At 35.4% G+C, this 12,062-nt stretch overlaps 1 protein-coding gene across 1 annotated transcript; it reads right to left on the bottom strand.

Moving 5' to 3' along the window:
• Nucleotides 1-1,662: 1,662 nt before the first annotated feature.
• Nucleotides 1,663-3,831, bottom strand: LOC116114347 (probable leucine-rich repeat receptor-like protein kinase At1g35710). Its single transcript, XM_031400490.1, has 2 exons — nt 2,644-3,831; nt 1,663-2,424 (listed from the first exon to the last, which is right to left on the bottom strand). Exons 1-2 carry the CDS (start codon nt 3,829-3,831, stop codon nt 1,663-1,665), a joined length of 1,950 nt encoding a protein of 649 aa, XP_031256350.1.
• Nucleotides 3,832-12,062: the final 8,231 nt, after the last annotated feature.

The raw sequence follows: 12,062 nt of genomic DNA, 5'->3' as shown, positions 1-12,062 counted from the left end.
GGAGAATAAATTAAATAAAAGGAGTCATATTAGGATTTGAAATATGAATCCTGGTAGAAAAATAATGTCCTATCTTGTCGATAAATATAGGGGTTAGAGCCAATTCATAATTATAAGAGAAACTATGTGAAAGAGGGAATGAGAAGATGTGAGAAGGGGTATTAAACACTATAGGAATAGAATGTCCGCCTATATAATGGGTTGATGGTGTTATGCTTATAGAACATCATAGGGTATAGTTCTCGCCTTATAGGTTGATGGTGTTATACACTCTTGTATCGTGTTCATAAATTTATAATGAATTTCTCTCATCCGTGGATATAGACAAGTTATATCAAACCACGCAAATATTGTGTTTATGTGTGCAATATCGTGTTTATGTGTGTGTGATATTCTCCGCACATTGCTATTTTTTATTTTATTTTTTTATCTCTCTAATACATGATCAGAGGCAGCTTGTTTTTTCTTGGCTTTTGAAATTCTAACAAATATGATAACTTTTATTAAATATGTAATTCAGTAAAATATAGAAAAAAAGATTTACATGGTCTTAACTAAGCTAGTACATGCAGGACAAAGCTTACAAACAATATATATCAGAAACTTAAGAAATAGTGTACTAGAATGACAAGATTTAGTTGCACAAAAGATGAGACACAATTTGCATGGTCGGACTCGACTGTGGATTTGCATCTAAGCATAAAAAGGCCACATCCATGATGGAAATTAGTTTGTTCTAAACTTCCAAGGAGGGAAATGGAAGCCTTGGATCCAGCATATCGTCAAGCTCAATGTTCATGTTTGCAGATGAACCTAAAATGGGGCGAGAACATCTCCAGGATGCTTCCCTAGGATGACCTCCAATGCCAATACTCCAAAGCTATACACATCACATTTCTCGCTCAAATTCATTGTGTAAGCAAGCTCCGCAAAGTAAAAGAAATATGCTATCTTTACATTGATTATCCAATAAGGGTACTGTAAAATGATAGTTAAGGAATTATATACCTGGTGCAACATATCCACATGTGCCTGCAAGTTGAGTCCAATTAGTTGAGTCTGGCTTGAGAAGCTTAGCAATTCCAAAATCTGAGACATAAGCTACATATTCCATATCTAGCAACACGTTCTTGCTTATATGTCACGATGGACAATTGGTGGGAAGCAATCATGGTGCATGTAAGACATGGCATGAGTCACACCTTTTATGACATTCACTCTCTTACTCCAATCTAGCACTACTGCTCATGCTTCATTGCTCAAAATTGTGGCCAAGCTACCCCTCTCAAGATACTTGTAGACTAAGAATGAGTGTCGAGAATGTGAACAAAAACCAAAAAATTGCACAATATTTCGATGCCTTATCTCTGTCAATACTTTTATTTCGTTTAGAAACTCTTTTTGGTTGTCTATATCACCTGTATATGTAGAGTGCATTTTCTTAACTGCTACAATATTCTCCGGTGATAACTCAGCTTTGTAAACACTTCCATGACTACCTTTCCCAATGAAGTGGCTAGCATCAAAATCATTTGTTGCTAATATGATTTTTTCATACATTTGTCTGCCTTTAAAAGTTGACATTGAATGAAATTCTTCATTGTTCATAACACTTTCTTGATCTTGTGAGTCTCTTTTCATTCTTTTGGAATTCAAGAGTATTTAGATCACCACAACCGAAAGAGCAAGAGCTCTTAGAAGAGGGAAAAACATTATAAAAAAGATTCTCAAACCCTTTTTCAGGCCATGTTTTGTTGCAGGTAATGAAGTTTTGCAAGGTTGCAACCCTCTGACATCACCACACAAATCTTTGTTCCCTCGCAATTCTTCAATGGTAGCATTTCGAAATGCTGTGGTGTTTAGAATTGGACCCTGCAACTCATTGTCAGATATGTTAACACTCAACAAGTGCATCTTCTCAAATTCTCTTGGAATGAAACTAGATAGGTTATTGTGAGAGATATTAAGATTCTGCGAGTCCTCTAAATCACAGATTTCAGAGGGTATCTTTCCACTGAGGAAGTTATGACTCAAATCTAGCTCTATCAGCAGACTTAGCTTCCCCAACTGAGGTGGAATTTCTTGGATAAACTGGTTGTTGCTCAAATTCAAGTAAAACATTTTCAACAAGTTCCCAAGACTTACAGGGATTGGAGTGCTCAACCTTTTTGCAGACAAATCAAGACTCTTAATTTCAGTGAGTAATCCAATTTCCGGAGGTATACCACCAATAAGTTGATTGCCATTCAGATTTAAATGCTCTAGAGAAGTTAAATTTCCAAATTCTTTTGGAATCTCCCCAACCAGATGATTTGAAGAAAGATCAAGAACGTCCAGTAGAGTTAAGTTCCCAAGTTCAATTGGTATACTGCCAGTAAGATTATTCTCTGCTATCTTTAGGGTGCCTAATTTTGGACACTTTCCCTAGCTAGATGAGATTTCACCAAAAAATTTATTATGACTGAGATCTAGTAAATCTAGCTTTGGATAGATGCCAAATTCTTCAGGTATATTGCCAACAAGTTGGTTTCCTTGTAAAAGGATTCTTGTTAGGCTTGTGCAATTTCTCAAGTCTTTGGGAATTGGACCAAAAAAATTGTTGTTTTTTGCACTAAACCTCTCAAGTGAACCACCATGACATACATTATGGGGTAAAGAACCGGTGAAGCCGTTATGGTCTATTTCTAATATAGTAAAACTCATGAAATTTCCAATTTCCTGGGGAATGGTACCAGAAAGATTGTTTTCACAAAGGAATAAGATCTTTAAGTTGCTCAGATTTTTAAAGGAATCGGGAATAGAACCACTGAGTAGATTTTGGCTTAACTCTAAATCAACAAGGTTTCTCAGGTTCCCTATTTCAGGGGGAATATAGCCAGAAAGTTGATTATTGTATGAATGAAGATTGAGGAGATTTCTCAAGCCTCCGAGAGACGGTGGAATTGAACCTGAAAGATTGTTGCTATGAAGACTAATATTAGTGAGAGACTCCAAATTTCCTAATTCTTGAGGAATGGAACCAAAAAGCTGGTTGTGGAACATGTGCAAGACTTCTAGGTTTCTAAGGTTTCCAAGACTTGACGGGATTGAACCAGTTAAGCTATTGGTATCAATGTAAAGTTCGACCAGATTCAAGAGGTTTTGCATCTCTGAAGGAATGGAACCAAAAAGTGAATTATTAAAAAGATACAACAAAGCCAAGTTGCTCAAATTTCCCAAAGAAGCAGGAATTGAGCCGTCCAAGCGGTTACTATACAGAGCCAGTTCACTAAGAGAACTTAGTTGGCTTATTTCTTTTGGAATTGAACTATCCAACTGATTCTCAACCAGGTGGAGTGTCTCAAGATATGTAAGGAGACCGATTTCAGTTGGTATTTTCCCAGAAAACTGATTAGTTAACAAGTCAAGATACTTCAGTTTGGAGAGATTACGAATTTGTGTAGGGATAACTCCAAAGAGTTCAGTAATGGAAAGATCAAGATATGTAAGATGAGGAATTGATGAGAATGACAATTCATTGAGCGTACCTTTTAAACCTATAGTAGACAGGTTCAATCTATGGATGCTTCCAGCATGGTCACAAGAAACTCCAACCCAATTAGTACAATGGTTTATTTTGGTTCTGTGTTGAGTAGAATTATTGGTAGCATTAACAGGATAAAGAGACCATGAAGAGAGGACAAAATGGGTCTGGTTTTGAAGGCTGGCTTTCCATTTAAGAAGAGCTTGTGCTTCTTGAGTGGAATCAAAAGCAACATTTAGTTGAAAATCTAGTACGACAAGGAGACTTAAGAAAATAAGGGAGAGTTTATTGGGGTATGAGAATGCCATTGCTTAAACTAGCTAAGTTTGTGTACTGCAAAGCCTAATTCGAAACTCCATATTTATAAAACAAATCTAGCACTTTTTGAGCTTGGAAAATGTCAGTGCACCATCTTTCACTCTACATTCTAATTTGTTACTTTGTAGAGTCAACCCTACGTATAAAAATGGTTTCACGAAACAATCTTTGATGTGGACATAATTAATTGTTTTTGTTCTTTATCCAGGATAAAAGACACTCTAGGATCTTATATTTTCATAACAGAAAATCCTAATTTCTTCACCAGGATACATACTGAAGTAACGAAAAAAGTAAGAATAACGATTAAGTTTCTTTCACCCCAATTTTCAAAGTAGCGTGTTATGCTTCCACAGTGACCATAATTATAAATTAAACCAAGGGAGACTTTGATGCCCACTATTCTGTCTCAAAAATCTTAATTTGTAAAATGTAATCTTTCAATATCATAAACCACAATTTATTATTATTTTTTTTTTATTTTTTTTTTAAAGACAATGACTTACACAACTTTATAAAAATAAAAATCTATCAACCATTCCAAGTCTAGGTCTTTCTCTCTTTATTGGATGCCTTTTGAAAGAAGTTTGATTATTTTAAAGAGGTAGGTCCTCTTTGATTATATGTTTCTTGAAAGATGATTTCCCTTGAAATTAATTATTCAAAAGTGAAATTCTGCGAAAGTCTCTGATCGTTAATGCATGCAGTAAGGCAAAGTCAACAACACGATGCTTGAAAATCTACCCCAAACAAAGCCATAATCCCGGATAGGAACACTATTTTTAAAGATGAATAATTAGCTGGTAGCTTGGAACACTATTTTTAAATATGAATAATCAGCTGGTAGCTTATGCTAACTGCTAAGTGCCAGCTGCACTGTTTCAACAACTAATTGAGAATTTTTGTAACCAATCACTCTCAAGTCTCAGTGTAGATAAATTCCAGAAATATTGTTGGAATGTGAACACATTTTGGTAGTTGATGAATATTTTTAGGAGAATTTAAATTTTAGGCGAATTTCTATTTTAGGAGTTTGTATTGGAGAATATTTGTTTTCCTTTACTTTGAGTTGTATTGGGAAAGTAGAATTGGTTTCGGACCTTATTTTGAGTTAAAATAGGAGAATGAACTAAATAAAGGGAGTCATATTAGGATTTGAAATATGAATCCTGGTAGAAAAATAATGTCCTATCTTTCCGATAAATATAAGGGTTAGAGCCAATTTATAGTTATGAGAGAAACTATGTGAAAGAGGGAATGAGAAGATGTGAGAAGGGGTATTAAACACCATAGGAATAGAATGCCCGCCTATGTAATGGGTTGATGGTGTTATACGTAGAAAACACCATAGGGTATAGTTCTCGCCTTATAGGTTGATGGTGTTATACACTCTTGTATCGTGTTCATAAATTTATAATGAATTTCTCTCATCCGTGGATGTAGGCAAGTTATGTCGAACCACACAAATATCGTGCTTATGTGTGTGTGATATTCTTCGCACATTGCTATTCTTTATTTTATTTTTTTACCCCTCTAATTTCTAACATGGTATCAGAGGCAGCTTGTTTCTTCTTGGCTTCTGAAATTCTAACAAATATGATAACTTTTGTTAAATATGTAATTCAGTAAAATACATAAAAAAAATATATATATATATTTGTCTGGTCTTTGCTAAGCTCGTACATGGAAGACAAAGCTTACAAACAATATATTCAGAAACTTAAGAAATAGTGTACTAGAATGACAAGATTTAGTTGCACATAAGATGAGACACAATCTGCATGGTCGGTCTAGACTGCGGATTTGTATCTAAGCATAAAAAGGCCACATCCATATGGAAATTAGTTTGTTCTGAACTTCCAAGGAGGGAAATGGAAGCCTTGGATCCAACATATCGTCAAGCTCAATGTTCATGTTTGCAGATGAATCTGAAAATGGGGCAAGAACATCTCTGGGATGCTTCCCTCGGATGACTTCCAATGCCAACACCCCAAAGCTATACACATCACATTTCTCACTCACATTCATTGTGTAAGCAAGCTCTACAAAGTGAAAGAAATATGCTATCTTTACATTGCTTATCCAATAAGGAACTGTAAAATGATATTGAAGGAATTATATAATTGGTGCAACGTATCCACATGTGCTTGCAAGTTGAGTCCAATTAGTTGAGTCTGGCTTGAGAAGCTTAGCAATTCCAAAATCTGAGACATAAGCTACATATTCCAATCTGGCAACACGTTCTTGCTTGATATGTCACGATGGACAATTGGAAGGAAGCAATCATGGTGCATGTAAGACATGGCATGAGCCACACCTTTTATGACATTTGCTCTCTTACTCCAATCTAGCACTACTGCTCCTGCTTCATTGCTCAAAATTGTGGCCAAGCTACCCTTCTCAAGATACTTGTAGACTAAGAATGAGTGTCAAGAATGTGAACAAAAACCAAAAAATTGCATGATATTTCAATGCCTTATCTCTTTCAATACCTTTATTTCATTTAGGAGCTCTTTTTGGTTGTCTATATCACTTGTATACATAGAGTGCATTTTCTTAACTGCTGCAATATTCTACGATGATAACTCAGCTTTGTAAACACTTCCATGACTACCTTTCCCAATGAAGTGGCTAGCATCAAAATCGTTTGTTGCTGATATGATTTTTTCATACATATGTCTTCCTTTAAAAGTTGATATTGAATGAAATTCTTCATTGTTCATAACACTTTCTTGATCTTATGAGTCTCTTTTCATTCTTCTGGAATTAAAGAGTATAAAGATCACCACAAACGAAAGAGCAAGAGCTCCTAGAATAGGAAAAAACATTGTAAAAAAAGATTCTCCAACCCTTTTTCAGGCCATGTTTTGCCACAGGTAATGAAGTTTTGCAAGGTTGCAACCCTTTGACATCACCACACAAATCTTTGTTCCCTCATAATTCTTCAATGGTAGCATTTCAAAATACTGTGGTGTTGGGATTTGGACCCGACAACTCTTTGTCAGACATGTTAATACTCAACAGGTGCATCTTCTCAAAATCTATTGGAATGAAACTGTTGTGATTTTTGCAAGTGTATGAAATCGTGCATATACTAAATTGTAAGTATACAAATGTCAAACACAAGGGAATTACTACTATAAATTACCAAACTAAACTATCCTATTACTATTTGATCAATCCAAATTTTATCAAGAAAAATCTAAATTAAAAAATAAACAATTGAAATTAAATAAAAAGAAAAAACTGAAAAGAAAACACTAAATAAATCTTTGGTTTTAATGCATGATGACTAGACCTAGGGCATAGATTTCACACCAACTGTTATTCATATATATTGATAACTTATGCTAATTTCATTAAGCTCTTCCTACATGACAAAGTCTCTAAGTTTCCAATAATTTTCTTTCAAACAATTATCAAATTAACCCCTAATTATTAGACCGAATTATCTATAATCAGATTTAAACAATTGGATATCATTACGCTCTATGGAGTTTACCAAAACCTCACAAATCGCGGTAACCTATATCTAGTGTTCGCTCAACCTATGGTTTTACTACCGTAGACCAACTAAGTATCATCTCTTGATCTCGACTTAGTCCATTATTTCATTCAATTCTTGGGCTCTTAAGAATAAAAATCATTAGGCATAATAATACAACTATGTTCGTTCCTTGTATTTTTCTCCACCACCATGCAAAAAATTAGATCGAACGGACAACTGGGGAAAAGATTGTCCCTCGGTGTGCTGTACGCCCCTACTGTGCACGAAAGGAAGGTTTTCCCTGCACACCAAGGGCATGCACAACAAGTGTACCACCACAATTCAAATGGGGATTTTAGGAGCACAACAAAACAAACCCCGACCCAAAATGCATAGTGTGCGATTTTTTACGATTTTCCAAAGTTTTAGGCTCCGTTTGGTTCACTTTCTTACATTTTTTAGAAAAGTTTTTTGAAAAAAGTTAAAAAAAGTTGAATTGGGTGGATATTACGATGTAGGATTTAGAAATTAATAAAAATAACCACTATGTTTGTTTATTTACTAAACACCCCTATAATAAAACATTAAAAGTTAACAAAAATACCCTCAATCCACCCATTAAATACGGACAGCCAACCACTACCATCGGAGGGTGGCCAGAGTCGTCCTATCATGGCATGACCGGTTGGATCTTGTCAGTCGTGCGCCAATATGGCCTTTTCTGGCTAGATCAACGATGGATCTAGTCGGCAAAGGCCAGATCTGGCCGTATTTGCTTGTCAACGATAGCCAAAGATACGGCCGTCATTGATGGTCAATGACAACCATATGTTGGTCGTCGTTGACGATTGGCTACAACCAAAGATCTAGCCTTTTCCGGCCAGATCCACCGTGGATCTGGCTAGAAAATGCTAGATCAGCGCACTACCGGCCAAATTCAGCCGGTAGTGCGCCATTATACCATATTCCGGCCATCTCCAGACGATGGTGGTCAAAATTTGGTAAATATGGGTTTCTGGGGTGTTTTTGTAATTTAAAAAAATATTTAGGAGTATTTAATTACATTAACAAATTTAAGGGGTTTAAAAAAAGTTGAATAATATTGAATAATATTGTGAGTTTTTGCAATTTTACTGTTTAATTTTTTTGAGAATACTAATAATAGTATTCCCAAAAGCAAACCAAACGGAGCTTTAATCTTCGAAATTAGGAAGAAATCCTAATAAAAATCAACATAAATAAATCAACACATAATCATCAACAGATTGGGCTACATCTTAGCCCAAGAAAATAAAATTAGTTCATAGCAATTATGAAAGAAACAATCATATTTATTAAAACGAAAATCATGAGTCTAAGGAGTCTATGATTTTGCTCCAAAAGCTCCAGAAATTCTGATGCTTTTCTCTTTTCTTCTAATAGTTTTCTTCTTGATCTCTCCCAAAAATCCCTTAAAACAATGCTAAAGACTTGTATCTATATCCCACAAATGGTAGAGTTTCATTTCCCCTCATTCTACTAAGTTTAGGAATCCTAAAACCCTAATTTCCTAGTCAAACATGGAAATTAGAAACCCAGCTATCGTGACAGTGCCTTGGCACTATGCTGTGGCATTGTTGATTCTGGAATTTGCTCTTCAGTTCAAACCTTGCATCATTCCTCAACACTTTAGATATAGTGATTTTTGAGCATGATAACGATGGAATCTAGAAAAGTGGTAAACATATGTAATGTAGTCATTTGAATTGTCTTAATCTGAGATCTATAGCTCAAGTTATTGTTGAAACACCGAAGCATGTTCAAACTAGAGCGTAATCTAGAATCTCCTCTTTAACTTCAAAACTCCATAACTTCTTCAATTCAACTCCGATTCTTGATCCGTTTGTTTCTACTCATCACTCATTCTGTTGTTGACATGATTTTTCTCTGGACATAACATTTAGCATAGATACCCTGAAAACACTCAAACACACCCGTGATCCCGTAAAAGACATTTCTAAAAATATTAAGCAAATTTACCAATTTAAGCCTAATTTCTCCCAAATAGTCCCCATAAACCACTAAGTAATTGTGTATTTTCAAGCTCTTATCAGAAACCAGAGAGGTTATTGTGAGAGATATTAAGATTCTACAAGTCCTCTAAATCATAGATTTCAGTGGGTATATTTCTACTGAGGAAGTTATGACTCAAATCTAGCTCTGTCAGTAGACTTAGCTTCCCCAACTAAGGTGGAATTTCTTGGGTAAACTGGTTGGCGCTCAAATTCAAGTAAAACATTTTCAACAAGTTCCCAAGACTTCCAGGGATTGGTTTGCTCAACCCATTTGTAGACAAATCAAGTGAAATAATTCATTCTTAGAAAGGGTAAAATTGGTGTAAAACATGGTATAAGGTCATATAACATGTTATTAAACCTCAAAGGGTGAAATTGTTACCTTTTATGTTTTACAACTTTCGTAACTTGAAAAGGAGTTCAAGATCTTCAACAAATTTGATAAAAATCCTCAAAGTAAAGTTTACCCCAAGATGAAGAAGAGAGAGCTGGCCATGAGAGCTTAACAGAGAGATTTTCAATCAAAATGAAAATTAGATTAAATTTGGGGAATATCAATCATTTATATACAAGGACCATTTTGCTATAATTTGAAATTGTTCTCAAGTCCTTGAATTAATATGAATCCATATTAACCCTTAATACAAATTCAATATTACTTTCAAACCCTTGAAATAATTTCAATTTAATATTAAATTATTATTGATCCTAGGTCCTTGACACAATTTCAATTTAATATTAACTCTTTGATTTAAACAAATTTAAAATCAAGGCATATAAAATAATTCCATTTAATATTTAACTCATTATTGAATCCAATTCAATAATATATTTTAGTCAATTATTGAATCTAATCCAATAATGACCAAATTATCTTATTACCCTTCGTAAGTGCTAGCTTCCCATGAGTAATCATTTCTCACCAATACAAAAATTCGGATGCACACTTTTATATCTGAACATCGTTAACCTTTAACGATATGTATTTCTCTCTCTTCTCATACTTGGTTTTTAGGTGTGACCACTTAGGTTCACTGTAACCTAACCGTGGACCCGATATCGCAATCTGATATGTTTCATCATAACTCTTTATGATCGAAATCCCACTGGTCATGGTAGACATCTAGCAATGCTCCATAACCCTTAAGCCACAATGAAGTTAAACTCCAGTGAACCTTTTTTTCCCAACTGTACGTTCTATGTAGTAAAATCCCTTTGTCGTCTAATCCCGATTAAGTATAGGTTCATGGTATGTCAAAACCCGTAACTTAATTTTTATCCGAATCGACAATCAATACAATGGAACATGTCATCATAAAACTCCTTTTATATGACCATTTTGTACTCTGGCCAGAGATTTCTTTTTTTCCAATGTTTATTGACATTTGTCTAGGAACTCGGGACCAAACTATTTCAAGTCAACGGATCCCATCTTGACCATCACTTCTCCTCGCACATGAATAACATATGACCAAACAGGCTTCTTACACAAGACATGACTAGTCTCGTGTATATACCCCATATGAATTATATGCATCCTATGTCGAGTCCATGGAATACACATTTGAACAGATGCGTGCTAAGGGTATGAGAATGGATACCAAGACATTTTGTTGTCTTATTAATGGATATGCTAATGCAGGTCTATTCCATAAGGTTATTAGCAGTGTTATGTAACAGCCACTTTCTACTCAAGTACTCATGTAATATACATAATAAAATACATATAAAATAGTGTAAAGAGTTGGGCCCAAATTTTTCTTTTTATTAAACATATGTATATGTGCTTTACAACCATATATATTTTTACACAAAATTATAATATGTACAAAAGTTATCAAAAACATGGTGGACAGTGTAACCGCTTCCCCTCGCGTGTCGATGTCCATCCGACCGCATCCTCACCTGGATCCTGCAAACATAGGAAATAACGGGGTGAGCACTAAAACATTGCTCAGTAAGTAAATCCTCTACCCGTCTAACCTCGTAACTCTCACTCTAATTCTTTCCTTACTACTTCTCATTCAATTTCTCCCTTTGGTACTTCTCTCTATTTCTCTTTCTTAGAACTCTTTTCTATTAACTCTCTTTAGTAAGTCACGGCCCCATCTTATCGGGGGCACGGCCGGGACTCTCTCCCACTCTACGTGACCTCTACTCGTTCTAGCCGATTGGACTCGGTTATGCATGGATTCGGAACCCTTGGCCATGTGAGTGTATCATCTCTCTCTCGGGTACTTGAGTATAGCCCTCATCCGCATGCACTCTCACGGGCTACACCACTTCTCTATCTCATACTCATGCCACTCTCTCAATGCGGCGTACATGCGGGAATACTCTACCCATTACTCATGGGTTCCCCATCACACAACCTACTCTATTCTCTTTCTCTTAGCTCTTAAAGTAGCTTATACTCAAATTCTCTACTATGTCTCAAGCTACTTCTTAAGTGCATAAACAAATGTGTATAGATAGCTCATGCTCACTAATGCACTAATGAAATGTCAAATACAAGATTGCATCAAAACAGTCATTCTGCACAGGTCACACTAAAAAAGGCATAACTTGCGTTATAAACATTGGATTGCTACAATTTTGGTCTCATTTTAAAGCTTAGAGACAGGGCTACAACTTTTATGTTTTGGTCTAAACCCAGTTCAATCCGTAACATGCCCAAAAA

This window comes from Pistacia vera, unplaced genomic scaffold (genome assembly GCF_008641045.1).
Source record: "Pistacia vera cultivar Batoury unplaced genomic scaffold, PisVer_v2 Contig71, whole genome shotgun sequence".
Classification (NCBI taxonomy): Eukaryota; Viridiplantae; Streptophyta; class Magnoliopsida; order Sapindales; family Anacardiaceae; genus Pistacia; species Pistacia vera.
This window is presented reverse-complemented; position numbering and strand designations above follow the sequence as displayed.